This window comes from Rhincodon typus, chromosome 24 (genome assembly GCF_021869965.1).
Source record: "Rhincodon typus isolate 14 chromosome 24, sRhiTyp1.1, whole genome shotgun sequence".
NCBI classification, from domain to species: domain Eukaryota; kingdom Metazoa; phylum Chordata; class Chondrichthyes; order Orectolobiformes; family Rhincodontidae; genus Rhincodon; species Rhincodon typus.
This window is the reverse complement of record NC_063355.1, coordinates 8,528,350-8,546,677: the sequence shown is the minus strand read 5'-3', so window position 1 is coordinate 8,546,677 and position 18,328 is coordinate 8,528,350. Positions and strand designations below refer to the sequence as shown.

Here is an 18,328-nt window from a genome sequence, read left to right as displayed (position 1 = left end):
GGGAGTGGTGTGATACAGTAGATAGGGTTGTAACTACTTAGTTAAAGTGCTCCAGCTTTGATCCTATGTAATGCAATTGCATTAACCGTGACCTCATTAGTCTGCGGAAGGTGTGTTTAGGGTGATAGCTTTTCATGTGTAGAAGTGTGTGTCAGTTATCTTGCAGAAAAAAAAACTTCTGTTAACTTATGCCTGTTGTCTTCTGCCAATGTAAATACTGTAGTGTCCAGGAAATTAACACTTTCCTTGTGTGTTGTGGCTTTAAAGCTTAATGCAGAGTCAAGTATATTGATGAATTATTCTAATTTTGTTTGTGTGAGAGCCCAAAATCCCAACTGTCAGCACAAATACAGGTGATATTGTTCTATGCAGTGGTACTACTAATAAATGAGCTAGCAAGAACAAAATGCAGCCCATGAAAAGAAAATTAAAAAATAGCCCGAGAAAATCTCAGTAGGAGTCTGTGAGAAAGAATGGTTATTTTGACCCGTGACAATCTTTCTTTTTTTAAACATGCTATGGTTGGCAATTTCTAGAAGAAATTGCAATAGGGACCCACTCAAATAAAAAGGTAGGTGAAAAGAAACAAGAAATACATTTGAATTTTATATTAATAATGCATAGGAAAAGGACTTGGCCATTGAGCAACTCAAGCCTGTTGTATCATTCTATTAAATCAAGGTTGATCTGTAACTTAAATGAAACAAAGAACTGCGGATGCTGGAGATCGGAAACAAACAAAAACAGATTTTGCTAGAAAAATTCTGTAGGTCTGGCAGTGTCAGTGGATTGGAAACAGAGTTAATATTTCGGGATCTGTGATCTTTCTTCAGAAATGCCCTCAGTCTGCTCCTCGTGACAGCATCAGCCCACCTCACTGTTTACTACATTACTAAATATTGTACCATCTGCAAATTTGGAATTTGGTATGCAGGACATAATTTCAAAGTCACTAGGTTTGTGTTAACAAATGCTTTCTACAACCCTAAAACAGCCCACCTCTAATTCAAAGGTTATGCTCCCTTGTTCCGGACTCATTCACCTACACTGAAGCAAACTCCCCACTTATCAGCATAAATTTCTGGACAAGCACACCCTCTCCCCCACTGTCTCCATTTAGCTTTATCTAGTATGAGGCTGGACTTTTATCCATCTCCAGGAGGACACCCTAGGTCAATGGAAAGCCAGACATTCTGTACACCACCAGCACCAAGCAGGAATGGCGACCACTACTGGTATTGCAGGTAGGCCGAGGAGATGCTGTTCAGCAATAAACTCAGACTTTTATATCAGTCTGAGATATTCCCCGGGGCAAGCCTGACACGTCCCAGCAAGCTGGGTGAGAGGCATGTAGTTCAAGTAATAGGAAGGAGGCACCTCCACTTTCAGTGACCAGCAGTCCTCAAGGATATTCCCATTAGGCTTTATGTTGGGTTTAAGCCTCTCCCAATGTCTAATGTATTATAGCAATGGTGAGGTGAAGCCCATAATTGGACATTAATTGCCTTTTTAAGGGCCTCAGTTGGGCCATAGACAGGTGACTCCACCCAATGCCTCCCCCACAACTTGCAATCGTGGTAGGAAGAGGCGGACTGGCCGTGCACATGCTGCCGATGGCACACTGCCCTAAGTCACAGCTTTCGCCATCTATTTTCCTGTCCATGGATGGCCTGCAAGGTTTAGTTCACTACTTAACTCTCTATTCTGAATTCAGGGGAATGCAAGTGTAGTCTATGTAATTTGACCTCACAATCCTTCTCTTTAAACCTCAAAATGTTCAGAGATTGGTATCAGAGAATCTGAAAGGACTTTGCTGGCAATCTCCTAAAAATTGTGGTAAGTTTATTTAAGCAAACGAAAAGGATGAACCTGGAGACCATTCAGCTATTTTATCTATCTGCTGCAGCACTCAACATCTTTCCCCAATCATGTGTGGCTTATCCTAATCATGACTAAAAAGTCCTCCAAGGACAGTTCTCCTTTGCCATTCCTTTGGTCTCCTCCTGCTTCACACTCTCCTATCTGAAATATAAGACTGATTATTGCCTTGAAAGATCTGTCCGGTCTATGATGTACTGAAGACCTCTAGTGTCTAAAATGCCATGCTGCACAAAGCAATGTAGCCCCACATCCTTATAAAATGTCAGATGACCCTGTAAACAATCTACAGAGCGAGTAAAATTAAAATAGAAGTTTGGAAAACTGAAAATCATAGGATTGAAGTGCTAGTGGCAGCATGTTTATGAAATTAGCTAAGGGACAAAACAAAAACAGAAAATAGTGGTGAACATTTCTTTTGTATTAGAAAGAAATGTATAATCTCTAAAGGTTGGTATTCAGGCAACTTTTATACTGATGACTTTGAAATTATATCCTGAATGCCAAATTCGAAGTCTGCAGATGGTACAATACTTAGAAATGTAGTGAACAGCGAGGCAGGCAGACACTGTCATGACGAGCAAACAGAAGAAAGAGCAGAACAACCTGAAAACAGACAAGAGGGGGACAAGTCATATACCATGGAAAGCACAAATGTAGGCAGTGGAAAAAGGGAGAATATCAATCAGCCAAGCAGTGCAGAAAAGCATTAGTCAAGGAGGGATGGGAGGTACTGCTCCTGTCTAACAGGTACAAAGTAGGCAGTACCTCGAAGGATAAGGAAATGTGGGAACTTCAAGATACAATGCAGCAGAAGGGAGAGGCAGTGACACGGTGGCAATGTCACTGGACTAGAAATCCAAAACCCCAGGTTAACGATCTGGGAACAAAGGCTTGAATCCCATCATGGCAGAATTCATTAAAAATCTGGAATAGAAAACTAGCCCAATGGTGACCATGATTTGTTGTAAAAACCCATCTGGTTCACGAATGCCCTCAGTCATCCTAACCTGGTCTGGCCCACATGTGACTCCAGACCAACAGCAATGTGGCTGACTTTTAACTAAAGGATGGGCAATAGATATTGGGCTTAGCTTAGCAATGCCACAATCCGTGCACAAATTAGAAAAGAAAAGCTTGATCAAATGGTGTCCTCACTAGGAAGTCTTGGATCAAGAACGGGAGATTCCACTCCACGAGCTCCTGTCCAATCAGAGACCAGCACCAGCAGGGAGCAGTGTTGGCTGCCACTAATGCACCAACCAGAGACCCAGGATTAGTGAGGGACCCAGTTCACAGCTGAGTGAAGGCAGAGTGGTGCTCGCAAACTCCATGGCACGGGCAGAGGGATGGTCGGTCCCTGGACTGGACTTCCTGACAACAAAGGCACCCCCACAGCCTGGAGGACTGCAAAAAAATACTCAGGACTCGCTTTTCGGGCTTTCTTGGTTGTGTACCAGCAGCAGTGGGATGGGCTCTTAAGTGAGCATTAATTGCAGTGGACAGGAAGGCTGTACACAAGCTTTGCTATCCTGGACTTAATTAGGGCAGGGGTAGAGATGGTTGAGCTCCTTTAAATGAATGTCCCTGATTACCTCTGACTCCAGTCTCATTTTAAGGAAGGGCCTTAATGTCCACCCAAAATTTCTAGTTTATCTTTATTTAAGAATTTCTCAGTCTGGAGAAAGCGGTGTAAAGCTATCTGTGTAAAAACAGGCCTAGGAATACAACTACAAACATAAATGTAGAATACAAAGCTACTTGGAAATTGTTTTCCCCAGTCCATTGAAAAGGCAAGTTTTCGTCTAAATGACTCAGTATTGTTTTAGAAATAAATACTACTTCCTTGAAATCTACCTTTTTATAACTACAGCAACTGTCAAAAAACAGGACAGCGATGGAACAGGCCATTTGGCCCACCAAGACTGTGTTGACACATGAAGTTTTTCTAAACTGAAAATCTTTTGCCTCTACATTCTTCATATCCCTCTATTCCCTGTCTATTCATATATCTGTCAAGGTGCCTCTTAAATGTCACTATTATCTCTGCTTCCACCCCTTCCTCTGGCAGCACATTCCAGGCACTTACCACCCTCTGTAAAAGACTTGCCTTCCACATCTCCTTTAAACTTACCCCTTTTACCTTAAACCTATGTCCCCTAGTAACTGACAATTCTACCCTGGAAAAAAAAGACTCTGACTAATCATTCTATCAATGCCTCTCATAATTTTGCAAACTTCTATCAGGTCACTCCTCATCCTTCGAAATTCAAGTGAAAACAAACCAAGTTTGTCTAATCTCTCCTCATAACTAATACCGTCCAAACCAGGCAACATCCTGGTAAACCATTCCTGTACCCTCTCCAAAGCCTCCACATTCTTCTGGTCGTGTGGTGACCAGAACCGTACACAATATTCCAAACATGACCTAAATAAAGTTCTATACGGCTGCAACATGACTTGTCAATTTTTATACTCTTTGACCTGACCAGTGAAGGCAAACATGCCATACATCTTCTTGACCACCTTATCCACTTATGCTGTCACTTTTAGGGAACTGTGGACCTGTGCGCCTAGATCTATGTTGATGCTACAAAGGGGTCTGCCATTTACTGTATGCTTCCCTCCTGCATTAGATCTTCCAAAATGGGTTACCTCGCATTTGGCTGGATTAAAATCCACCTGCCATTTCTCCACCCAACTCTCCAGCCTATCTATATCCTGCTGTATCCTATGGCAATCCTCCTCACAATCTGCAGCTCCCCCCAATCTTTGTGTCATCTGCAAATTACTACTCAGGCCAACCCACATTCTTCTCCAAATCATTTATATACATACAAACTACAGGGGTCCCAGCACCAATCCCCGCAGAACATCACTGGTCACAGACCTCGTCAGGAAAAAAACCCTTCCTCTGCTACTCTCTGTCTTCTATGACTAAACCAGTTCTGCATCCATCTTACCAGCTCACTGTGGATCCCATGTGACTTTACCTTTTGTATCAACGTGCCATGAGGGACTTTGTCAAAAGGTCTTACGAGAGTCCATATAGACAACGTCTACCACCCTGCCCTCATCAATCATCTCTGTGACTTCCTCAAAAAATTCCATCAAGTTTGTGAGACACGACTGCCCAAAGCCATGCTGCCTAATACTGAGTAAATCCTGTTCCTCCCATTCTCCTCCAATAAATTTCCCTACCACTGACATAAAGTTCACTGGCCTATAATTTCCTGGATTATCCCAGTTCCCCTTCTTAAACAAAGGAACAATGCTGGCTATTCTCCAATCCTCTGGGACCTCTCCGGTGACTAAAGATCCATTGTTTCCGCCTGCTCCTGCCCTATGGAACTCATTTATTCCTATCTGAACTTGGTTTTTTTCTCCCATTGTCCAGTCCCTTCCCACTTACATTCCCGATTCTTCTGAAATTGCCAGTTCATAGGCTCCAGCCGCCTCCTCTTCATATGGATATGCAATCCCTTTACACATCCATCCCCTATCAGGGTGGTCTTTGGGGTCTTCGATTCTACCTAGAAAAATGGCCTGAATTGTCCCCAGCCACCACCACCCTCCCCAACCTGGCTGAGCTCATCTTTACTTTGGACAACTTCTCCTTTAACTCCTGTCACTTTCCTGACATCAAAGGTTACCCTCATGGATCCAATTATTCCTATCTCTTTGTAGGGTACATGGAACACTCCTTATTCTGATCCTACTTGGGTCCCTGTCCACAATTCGTTCTCCATTGCTGCTTCCTTCTCTCACCCAAAGAAGAATTTATCAATTTTGTTTCAATTTCTACTCCTTTGCTTCCAACTTCCACTCTCACCTTCATCTGGCTCATCTGACTCCATCCTTCCCTTCCTCAAAATCTCTGTTTCCATTTCTGGGAGCAGGCTGGATATTGATAGCAACTACAAACCTACTGACTCCCACAGTTACCTGGACTACACATCCTCACACCCCACCTTCTGTGAAGACTCCATACCATTCCAGTTTCTCCATCTCTGTCACATCTGTTCTGCTCATGCCACTTTCCACAGGGGGCCTCAGAAATGTCCACCTTTTTCCTCAGCTGCGGATTCTCCACCACTGTGGTTAACAGGGCCCTCAGCCATATCTGACCCATTTCCTGCACTTTTGTCCTCATCCCTTTTGTTTACCACTAGTCTTTGCCACAGTGTATATTTTTTTTCTTTGCTATCCTTAACTTCCCTGGTTAATCAGGGTTGGTTGGCTTCTCTGAATCCTTCTTCATCCTATTCCTCACCAAAATGCAATCACTCCCAGCTGGGATAACTTTGTTGTCAGGCTCCTTTTACCATTCACTGTTATTTCTTTCACCAAAACAACACTTTATCAACCTCTTGCAGCTACATGTGCATCATACATTTCAGTCCTCCACATGCCCCTGTGTGTGCCAGGCACTGCCCACGAAATAAACTCACCAGATGTGTCCCTTAAACCAACGAGTCCAAACAGCCTAGACAGACAAAAACCCTTAACGTCTATAATTGGCTGTTATTTGCCAATTCAAACAACCTGTGGTATTGTTAGTTGTACAAAATTTTTGGCAGGTTAACTGTAGGTAATCCATGGAGCCACACATTAGAACTTGCTCAGAGTTTTGCAAATTACAAAGCAGCTGGCCAAAACACATGCTCCACCATACATCTTTCATAGCAAGACCCTTAGTTTTGCTTTGCCATCAAACATATATTGGCTAACAGTCTTGCAGCCAGATACTGTCCATACCTCAGGATAAATATGACCAGGTTACAATGGCTCCTTAGTTTAATTCAGCAGCCACATTCTGTTGTGATGAAAGAGCGTAGAGTTACATAAAAAAAGACAAGCAATTGCTACTTTCATGCCCCAAAACAAAAACACTGCAGGCAAAACTTATATTTGTACCTTTAAGTCTTGTTTCTACAACAGCAAGTACTCTTAAAAAGCACTTAACTGTTGTGCATTTGGAGAAGACTTCCTGTTAAGAATGGTGTCAGAGAAATACAATTTTGTTCTTATTTTGAGTAATTTCTTACAAAGTATAAATTGTTTAAAAATGCATAGCTTTGTGGGTTTTCGGGGAATATTGGCCTCTTTTTCAAAGGGCATGGAGTATAAAAATGGGGAGGTCTTGCAAAAAACCATGCACAGGTGGAATGAATTGAACAGTTTTGTTCCCCTTATCTCAGGAAAGATATACTGGCATTGGAGGCACTCTGGAGAAGGGTCACTAGGCTGACACCAGGTAAGGTGGAACTGTCATAAGAGGAGAGTTTGAGTAGGTTGGATCTGTGCTCATTGGAGTTTAGAAGAACGTGAATTGAAATACACAAGATTCTTACGGTATTGACAGGGTATATGTGGAAAGGTTATTCCCCCTTGTGGGAGAGTCTAGGACCAGAGGGCACATTGTCAGGATAAAGGGGTTGCCCAGTAAGGACAGAGATGAACAGCAATTTATTTTCTGAGGGTAGTGAAATGTGGAATTCCTTACTGCAGAGTTTGGGTCATTAAGTATATTCAAGGCATAGAAAGACAGATTTTTAATCAAGGGTTATGAAGAAAAAGGCAGTAGAGTTGAGGATCATCAGATCAGCCAAGATCTCATTGAATGGTCAAGCAGACTCGATGGGCTGAATAGCCTACTTCTGTCCATGTCTTATGGTGTTATGGTGGTTTTTCTCTTTCCCCCAAGACCAGTTGCTTCTGCAGTCTGTTTTTCACATTTAAAAAATAATCTTGCTCTTTTGAAAGCTGTGGAACAAAAAAAAACCCTTGTCCCAGCAAACATTGTAAAACTTACTCCTGGCACCAGATCTCTCCAAACACAGTAAACTGTTAGGAAGAAGGTTAAATTATGAAATTGAGAAACAATTTTAAAAGTGCAAAGTCAATATTAATAAGCAGTTCTTCCCGAAACTCTTCATTTCAATGCATGAACAAATAACCATAAAACACCACTTGTGCTTGACCTGTTTGCCCTCATGCAGGGGTACCTGCCAATTGCAGCAACAGATCAATACTGACAATAATATTGTGTGTAGGATTCTTGCCTGAAACATGAAATAATTTCAAATAGAGCAGCTAGTGCACATTTTCCAGGGTTTTATTTTAGACTTATAATTATTTTCCATCATACATTTTAAATACAGGATACCATAACACTTTAGATTGACTTAAAAAAAAACATCCTGGATAAACTGTCATATTGAAGCTTTAGAGATAGTAGGAACTGCAGATGCTGGAATTTCTGAAGAAGGGTCTAGGCCCGAAACGTCAGCCTTCCTGCTCCTATGATGCTGCTTGGCCTGCTGTGTTCATCCAGCTCTACACCTTGTTATCTTATATTGAAGCTTTATGTGCCTGATCAATTGGACATTAACAATTCAAAAGCACGATTCAGGAGTTTACCTTTCCCTGGGCCAACATCCCTTCTCAGTCAATACCACCAAAAGAAAATCAATTGTTCATTCATCTCATTGCTATTTGTGGGCTTTTGCTCTGCATAAATTGGCAGAAGATTTGGCTTGTATGGAACTTATTACATTTTTTCCTTAAGATGTGAAACAGCTTTTGAAAGGCCATATGTGGATAAGTGGCAATTTACGTGAATGTTCTGTCTTTCCTCGTTCTTACTCAACAATAAGATATACTAGCATCCATGCAGGTTCATGTGGCTAAAACCCTCCAAGTCACAGTGCAACCTAAGCATGGGCTATACACCATGTAATTGTTTATGCTTCCTCTGTGTTACTGTCTCCTCCTGTCCATCAGATACCAAATAGTAGAATGTTTGCTGTAGCAAGCAGACCTGCTGTGCCAAGACAGGGTGAATGTAATGTTAAGATGTCAGTTTGGTGTGAATACAGTTTGTGTTATAATAAAAATGCATACATTACAAACATATGCTAAACCAAAGAAAAATGTGCATACACATATTATATATGTATTTATAAAATCGACACACACACACACACACACAATAAATGACATGCAAACACAAAGCAGAATGAACACTCAAAATGTTTATTTAACAATGCAAACTGAAGGAAAACAAAACGCAACAAAATTACATGCACTAATGACAATGAAGCACAGATTAATAACCTAACAAAACATACAAAAATGAAGCTGGAAAGAATAGTATATAATACACAAATGTGAGGATCACATGATGAGCATATATATACTAACCTAGTACATAAAGAGAACTGACTGTACACACTGGTTATAGTCACCTACCTCCATCAGCCCCAATGATGAGAGATACAAAGCATCGCTGTTGTGCTATTGCTGGATGCCAATCATCATTTAGCTTCTTACAATCAGTCATTCATAAGTCAATGTGTTTATATTTCATATGTTTCCTAGAATGTAGCATCTTTTCTTGATACCTGCATAATCTCTATAACATTGATTTGTATAAAACAAAAATGAACCAGTTACAAAACTTTGTATCTCAGTATTGCTTTAAGTGAATACAAACGATGTGTGAAATTGCACCATCCACTCTTCAAGACAGCTACATCATGAAAAATAAATTTAAACTTCTTTGTAAAGTGACCATCCTTCCCAGATGAATCCTCAACTAATTAATGTCACATTACCCAAAACTGGGTTATTTTTGAATGTCAGCAATCTATTTCTTCAAAATTACAAGTTATTACTGAGCAGCAACAGCAGTACAACAGCACCATCTGGAGGTACCCTTGAATCATGGCAAGTCAGAGGATATTGTGGCACTGTTTGGAATCATTGTGCTGTAAAATAAACTTCAAACAAGCTAAGCCATCAACAAACACTTGACATGCTTTCGTTAACATTATTACTGGCTAAATATATGTATTTCCATGATTTCTTTACCATTGAAAGGCCAAATTGATGGAACAAGAACTTCTAGTGCAGAGTATTCTGGAGACGTTTTGCAGGTTGAAAACACCAGAGTCCAGATCCAGTCAAGTGCAAAGCTACTGATACACTAGACTCATCAAGGGATAGTCAGAAAATAGGTAAGTATTTCATTCCTACTACATTATCATTTTCCTTCAACAATGTATGGCACATTTTTGATGCTGTAATGTGACTGGCCATTAAGAGATCTTCTACATATTTGGCAAAGCTTTATTGCTGTTATTTTAAAGCATTGGTTGCACCTCAAAGACTGTAGTGACTGTCTCCCTAAACTACATTCAAAGAACTGGGCCACATACAAAGTAGAAACCGGAAGAAATCGATGTATATACACTACATAGATTAATTTATATTGCCAAACACAGCTCACCTGCTGACAAGAGGATAACACACTCCCAGCAAGAGTAGCTCAGAGTAATTGCTCATTTTCAAATACTCTTCATTAAAATGGTCACTCTCAGTCTACCAAACTCTGCCCTCTGCCTTTAGTTCAAATTCAATTTAAGAGGCAGGAAAGTTCCTGCTTCAACTATTTAAACTCGTAAAACGTACGGGTTCACTAAGCAATGCTGTGATTCTCCAAACACAATATTAAATGCAGTCCAGATTTATACTGGACATGAATCAAAGCCATCGCAAACCTTCACTCCTTTAACAGGATCTCTAACTTAGTCGTGCACACAGTCACGAAAACAAATTCTCTGAGTAACACATCATTTTAATTTTGCCATAAATTTCTGGGTCAATAGCCAGTAATTCTCTATCTAACACTATTGTGGAAGCATCATCACCATAAGGATAAGAGGATCACACACAGAGAGCAGTATTACATTCTAAGATCAGCAAGGGTTGTACAATAAGTTATACCTTTCCAGTGTTGCCTACATTTAAACTAAATAAAACCATTTCATCTAGCCAGAATACTCATTTTGCTTCATTCCAAATTCCTTATGAACAGTTCTCAGTTCAGCTGGTGCTAAATGTCAAAACAACATAATTATAATGTAAAACATGACAATATGTTAAGCATTGCTCTACAGATGCTACCTGACTGATTGTTCATCATCCGAATAGCTTTGGACTTGGCCAGTTCAAGTGCTGTCACCCAGTGTTGCCGCTCCACCTCAGAGCTTGCTTTCAGGTGGTATGTGCGTCCACTATCTGACAGCACAAAGGTACAGGAGTCCTCAATGTCGATATGAGTGGTTGCTAAGTTAATAGTTCCTCTGCATGTGTGCCCCATCTCCGCTTGGGTCCTGGAAAAACATAAGCAAATATAGCACACTGAATGATCTTATCAATGTAACAGGTGTGTCTACTACATCACAAACTCCTTGAGCCATTTAAATACTAACCAACTCACTTATAACTGGCAGAATATATTGCAGAAACTTGATTGTTATGCAGGAAACATCTATCTATATTGTTTTTCTAATCTGTTTTTGATTTTCTCCTGACTCACACTGGGTACTAGTTTACAGGATCTAGGCTCCTTCCAATACCTCTCCAAGCTGGTTGCTCTTTGCAGGCAGCAAAAGCAGACACTGAGCCCAATTCTGCTGACTCTCATTCAATGCACATGCGTGTATTTTCTCGCATAGCAAAGAGAAGCAAAAGCCATGTTTGAACCAGGGTTGCTAAAGAAAATAACATGATACCTAATACCATTACACCTACCTCACATTCAAAGGATTGCTGCAACTTGTTGAATGACTATTAAAAATGTTAACCACTTTTATAATACTTCATGGATTTATCGCTTTAACTGCCTGCTCATTGACATCAAATTTACAACAGAAATTTTTCAGCATCCAATACATTGGAAGACATGGAAGGTGTTTTCATAGAATCCCTACAGTGTGGAAACAGGCCTTTTGGCCCAACAAGCCCACATCAACCCTCAGAGCATCCCACCCAGACCCATCCCCTGTAACCCACTTAATCTACACATCCCTGAACATTAGGGGCAATTTAGCATGGCCAATCCACCTAGCCTGCACATCTTTGGACTGTGGGAGGAAACCGGAGCACCTGGAGGAAACCCACGCAGACACAGGGAGAATGTGCAAACTCCACACAGACAATCACCCGAGGGTGGAATTGAACCCGGGTCCCTGGCACTGTGAGGCAGCAGTGCTAACCACCTGTATTATGCCACATGGACAACACCTTCATCCACAGGTCCTCTAAATCACATGACAATGGAGTGTAGAGTGTCTTATGTGGGTTATAGAATGCTGGGTCAGTTCTAGTTACAAGTGTATCCAGACATCAGCAAGCACCCTTGATGGCATAATCCATTCATTAGCAAAATAGTCTCCAAATGCACCATCTGCGCAAATTACAGACAGGAGCAGACAAAAATCACTTCTACCCTCCTCTTTTCCAAGCTAAACCTTGGAAATGAATTTGTACTGAGCTCGGATTTCAGGGATGTTACTCATCATAGTCAACTATTATTCACAATCGATCGAGGTACAGAATCTCATCAGTTATAATGAGAAAAAGTGGAATTTTGAAAGTCAGCTAAAAAAAAGCACGTGAAAGCAATTGTGTCAAATTGTTTCATCTTCCGAACCATACCAAGTCTAGTCACCAAATCACAAAAGAGAAATTCAAAGCCTGCAGCAAGTGTAGAGGAACACCATACCTAGCTATCCATTGTCAAGAGAATTAATTTTGGGCAAAGGCTGGACAAATTCATGTTGTTCAGCCTGTAAAAAGTTGAAGGAAATGTACCATTATTGTGATAAAGAAGTTAGTGGAACAAACGTAGAATTAATTAAATTTAGAATTAATAAGCCTGTACTGAGCCAATTTTGAGTGTAAATTAAAATGTATTTCCCTATGTCTCTGTGGTCTTTACCCTCCTGATTAGTCTGCCACATGGGACTTTGTTAAATGTCTTACTGTGATCCATGTGGTCGATATCCATGGCACCAAACTCATCAATCCCCCTTGTTACTTCCTCAAAAAAAAACAAATGAACTAAATCAATATTTCCAATATAAGTACTTAAATGTACGGTGTATACAATTCTCATTAATACAAAGGAAACCAGTAGTGCAGTAGAGAACAACATTTACTCAACGTATGAGGATGGCACAGCCACTATTTACGAATTGGGAAAGTGAGTGCACCTCTGAAACAACAAGCAACATATCAATCAGCAAAGTGATAATGAGAATTATGACCAAACCTTGGACAAAGTTCCCCATTCATTATGGTTCCAGTGGGAACCAAACTGTTAAGAGATGAACTGGCTCCATTTCTTTATTCGCCCACCCCTCAGTTAGTTGCAATAATGCTAATATTAAAAAGGATCCCTTGGTACCTTTCTCCCAGACTACATGAACTTATGTTTTAAAAGGAACAAATTTTACCAGACCTTCTTGAGTTTACAAGGAATAAGATTATTAATCAGTAAACAGAAGATTGAGAATTTAATATACATACAAACAGTAGAAATAACAGGCAAGTCCAAGATACAAATTGAAATAATACACAGATCAGTCTCTGAATTGTTTCCAAAGGGATTACAGTTGAAGGTCGTGGCCATTGTAGAGATTTATGACATTGACATTGGCATTGGCAGTTAAATAGTCAGTTTTACAATCCTTAGTTTTGCAGATAGTTGAGTTTCTGTAGATCTGATTCATTTCAACTGTAATTGAATTCTAGCATTCTCACTGTGTAAGAATCATTTTGTTGGCCTGTTTCTCTTTTGTCTAGCTACTAGCTAGCTGAGTGAGAAAGGCTCTTTACCTGTAATACAGCAGTGATTAGGGGACAGTGCTTTGACTGTGACTTTCATAGCATGCTAACACACAACTTAGGCTGGTACACATCAATACATTTAGTCTCACTAGCCTATTGCAGTAGAGTTGGAACGGTCTTTTTAACCCTAAACTTTGTGTATTCTTCAAACTGAGCTTGGGACATAATCAATAAGATGCAGCTGTTGAAAGAGGATGGTCATCCCTCCATTATCTTAGTAGTTACAAGAGATCACAGTCCAGTCTGTTTGAGCTTTCTTTCACATCTGTAGGTGTTACATCACACTGGCCCCACACAGAATTCTTGCAGGCCTACCTCCAAAATTAACCCTGCCGTTATTTTTTTCTGTAGCAATTCTCTTTTCTAAAAAAAAAATTGGTAATTGTTAAGGAAAGGAGTGGATGTAGAGCTATAGGCAGAGAACAGGACAGCAGGATTAGTTTTCTGATGACTCCAAAACAAGCTATAGAAACACAATGAGGTGAATGTTCACCACTGTGCGCTGTGATTCAATCAAGAGCGGTGGGTAAAATCGCTTCCTGTGACTCCAGCATGAAATCCAAGCTAATGTTCCAGTACTGTATTGTCAGAGATGGTGGCTTTCAAGTGCGATCTTAAACTCCAGTTCCGCCTCAGGTGAAAATAAAAGGCCCCAAATGCTGTTCAAGACAAATCAGGAGAGTTACTCCTGATTTTCTTAGTCGATTTTTTCTCCTTAACTAACATAAATTAATCTAATTTACTGATATTTAACATACTGTTGCTTGCAGATCAGGTTGGCTGTGCATTTTCCTACAGAACAATAACGATTACACTTCACAATGCATTTTGGGATTTGTAAATTGCAATGCTTTCGGAATTGGATGATTATTTAAATAGAAACAAACAATCTGCAAAGGCTGGGGAACAGACAAGACAATGCATTAAGACATAAACAAAAACAAAAACAGAAATTGCTGGAAAAGTCAGCAGGTCTGGCAGCATCTGTGGAGAGAAATCAGAGTTAACGTTTCAGGTAGACTGACCCTTAGAACTTCTGAGGAAAGGTCACTGGACCAGAAATGTCAACTCTGCTTTCTCTCCACAGAAGCTGCTGGACTAGCTAAGTTTTTTCCACCAATTTCTGTTTTTGTTTCTGATTCAGAGCATCTGCAGTCCTTTCAGTTTTTATTTGGCACTAAGTCATGATACTCCATTGGAGAGCTAGTACAGATAAAATGGGCTCAATGGCCTCCTCTGTGCTGGAACACTTCTGAGATTTGGTGGGACATCCTGAAGTCATGAAAAATGACAAATAAATGCAAGTTTTATATATTTTCTGTGCTGTCAATCTGTATGGTTCTTTGGAGAGTCTAACCTCAGTACTGCCGAACAATTTTGCTTTAAAATAAAAATTCCAACATGTCCATTGATTTTAATAATGAAAACTGGTTCTAAGACCAAGTGAGGGATTACGTAAGAGCACAGACAAATCACGGATTTGAGATTTTAAACTTCTAGATGACAAGGTAAATAAGTAGGACATACTCGTGGAAATTACTGTGCAACAGACCACTTGTAAAATCCAAAATAAACAAAGTTACGCACCATCACTAAGCCTCCATATTATTGGTGATAATCTCACCAGGTATCTGACAGTACCATGTGAGTACAATTTGTATTGAATACAGAACTTATATTTACAGATGATACTCCAGTGATGTCAGTGCTGATGAATAACATGGCTGCTATGTAGAGCACAATATAAGGGGTGGTTGAAGAAGTCACCCTTTATTTACACATGAACAGTCCTTGACTATAGCACTGCCTCATTCAGAGTTAGCTACTAGAGTTTCGGAATCTCTGACACTCACCTGTTTTATGCATCAGCCAGAGCTCCCTGATTTGACCAGATTAACAACCCCAATCAGGGGACTCATATTCTATGAGGTCCACCTGGCTGGCCTCATTCCAATCCCTACATCCCACCCCCTCTGAGTCTACGAACTTAGCCAGTCCCTTCTCACGGAGAGCCTAATTGACTTTAGTACCCAGTCAGGTTCTTCCAATTTGGCATCCGATAAGGTCGGCTTGTGACACATAGGAGCTTGCCTCTTTCACCAGGAGCATCTCAATGGAACTTGACTCTCTTCTTCCAATAGCAAAGGCACCAAGGTGGCTACATCCATCATGTCCGTCTGATTCTGAGGACTCCACAACGTTTGATGGAGAAGGTAAACTCATGGGTTTCTGCAGCATTTACAAATGTTCTGAGGGTGGTGGCATGTTTCGTCGTGCAAGTTCACGGCTTTCATGTAGACCCCATGCTTACTTGGGACCATCGCACCTAACCAAATTTATACATTACTGGTCCTGACCTTGCATCGACCATGCCTCTTACCAATGCAGGGCCATTTCTGTGATTCCTACACAAGACGTTGTCCTCCTGTATCAAACGATCTCTTTGACTTGGCGGAGTCTTGTGTCGAGCACTGGCATTCCTGATGCCATTTTACCCTCCTCTCAGATCCGGGAAGATCAGACTTCACCTGGTTCAGAGTCTTCTCCCCATTAGTAATTCTGTCGGTGCTATCCCTGTAGTTGCATGTGGTGTGCTCCTATAATCAAATAGGAACTGGGACAGTTTGATATCTAGTGAAGCCGTGGAGTGTTTTTTCAAACCTGCCTTCAAAATTTGGACTGCTCTTTCTGCCAGACCTTTGGATGATGGTTGGTATGGAGCTGTCCTTACATGCTGAATCCCTTTTGACTTCAAGAAATAACCAAATTTCCTGCTTGTAAAGGGTGGCGCGGTATCTGTGACCAACACTTCCAGGACTCCACGTGTTGAAAAAGACGTGTGCAGTTTTTCTATTGTCAACCTAGTGTTTGACAAATGGACCGTATGCACGTCTAGCCACTTTGAGTGGGTGTCTACAAAGACTAAGAACATCGAACCCATGAAAGGACCTGCATAGTCGACATAGAACTGAGCCCAAGGTTTACTCAGCCACTCCCACGGATGTGGGGAGCTGCTGGCAGTAATTTTTGTCCTTGTTGGCACTGCCCCACCAACGCAGCTATACCTCGTCCGGCCTAGCCACCAGACATAACTTATAGAGTCATAGAATCATGAAATACAGAAACAGACCCTTCGGTCCAAATAGTCCACGCTGACCATGTTCCCAAAGTAAACTGGTCCCACTTGCCTGCGTTTGGCCCATTTCCCTTCAAACCTTTCCTATTCGTATACTTATCTAACTGTACCTGCATCCACCACTTCCTCTGGCAGTTCATCCCACACATCAACCACCCTGTTAAAAAAAATGTTGCCCCCAGTGTCCTTTCTAAAACTTTGTCTTCTCACCTTAAAAATACGCCCCTATTTGAACTCCCCAACCCTAGGGAAAATACGCTTGGCTATTCACCTATCTATGCCCTTCATGACCTTATAAACCTCTATAAGGTCACCCCTCAAACTCCTACGCGCCACTGAATAAACTTCTCACCAACATCTTCATTTTGGAGACCTCTGGATGACCCTGGTAGAGTTCAGCCAGTATTTGATGGTAACCTTTGTTCAGGACAATCACTCTTCCTCCCATAATAATTATGCCATCTTCTACTGTGAGCTGGTCTCTTTGGGTGCAGGAGGGTTTCAATTCTCGTTGTGATGGCCCTTTGGTTTCCTCTATTAATACCAGTTGTATCAGTTTTGAAAGGACTGGATCTTTCTATGGCCAAAGTCTGATACTATCAGCTGTGACTGGGAGTGTGTCCAGAAAATGTTATATCAGTGCAGACTCTTCCATTGGGGGTACCACCAATGGTGAATCTGCTAATGAACGGCAGCTCAATACATCCACATTCTCTACTCGGCCTCCTGGATAGTGTTCTAACTTATAATTATATGCACCTCGTTTAAGAGCCCACTGCTGAATGTGGGCTGAAGCTATGGGCAGCGTTGCCATGTCAGACAGTCATACAGTCAGAGACCGACACAGCACAGAAACAAACCCTAACTCATCCCAATCTGACCGAGATAGCAAGGTGCAGAGCTGGATGAACACAGCAGGCCAAGCAGCATCAAAGGAGCAGGAAGGCTGACATTTCGGGCCTAGACCTTTCTTCAGAAATGGGGGAGGGGAAGGGGGTTCTGAAATAAATAGGGAGAGAGGGGGAGGCGGATAGAAGATGGATAGAGAAGAGGATAGGTGGAGAGGAAACAGACAGGTCAAAGAGGCGGGGATGGAGCCAGTAAAGGTGAGTGTAGGTGGGGAGGTAGGGAGGAGATAGGTCAGTCCAGGGAGGACGGACAGGTCAAGGGGGCGGGATGAGGTTAGTAGGTAGGAGAGGGGGGGGGGGCTTGAGGTGGGAGGAAGGACAGGTTAAGGAGGCGGGGACAAGCTGGGCTGGTTTGGGATGCGGTAGGGGGAGGGGAGATTTTGAAGCTTGTGAAGTCTACATTGATACCATTGGGCTGCAGGGTTCCCAAGCAGAATATGAGTTGCTGTTCCTGCAACCTTCGGGTAGCATCGTTGTGCCATGCAGGAGGCCCAGGATGGACATGTCATCTGCAGAATGGGAGGGGGAGTTGAAATGGTTCGCGACTGGGAGGTGCAGTTGTTTAGTGCGAACCGAGCGTAGGTGTTCTGCAAAGCAGTCCTCAAGCCTCCGCTTGGTTTCCCCGATGTAGAGGAGGCCACAACGGGAACAGCAGATGCAGTATACCACATTAGCAGATGTGCAGGTGAACATCTACTTGATGTGG

General features: G+C 41.6%; 1 protein-coding gene across 2 annotated transcripts in view; it reads right to left on the bottom strand.

Moving 5' to 3' along the window:
* Nucleotides 1–18,328, bottom strand: part of LOC109912215 (oxysterol-binding protein 2-like) — a 318,882-nt gene that overhangs the window by 260,333 nt on the left and 40,221 nt on the right. For both annotated transcript variants that reach the window (XM_048611306.1, XM_048611307.1), the window contains exon 3: nucleotides 10,849–11,057. In XM_048611306.1, coding sequence (XP_048467263.1) covers nucleotides 10,849–11,057 — 209 coding nt within the window. The remainder of the gene's footprint in view (nucleotides 1–10,848; nucleotides 11,058–18,328) is intronic.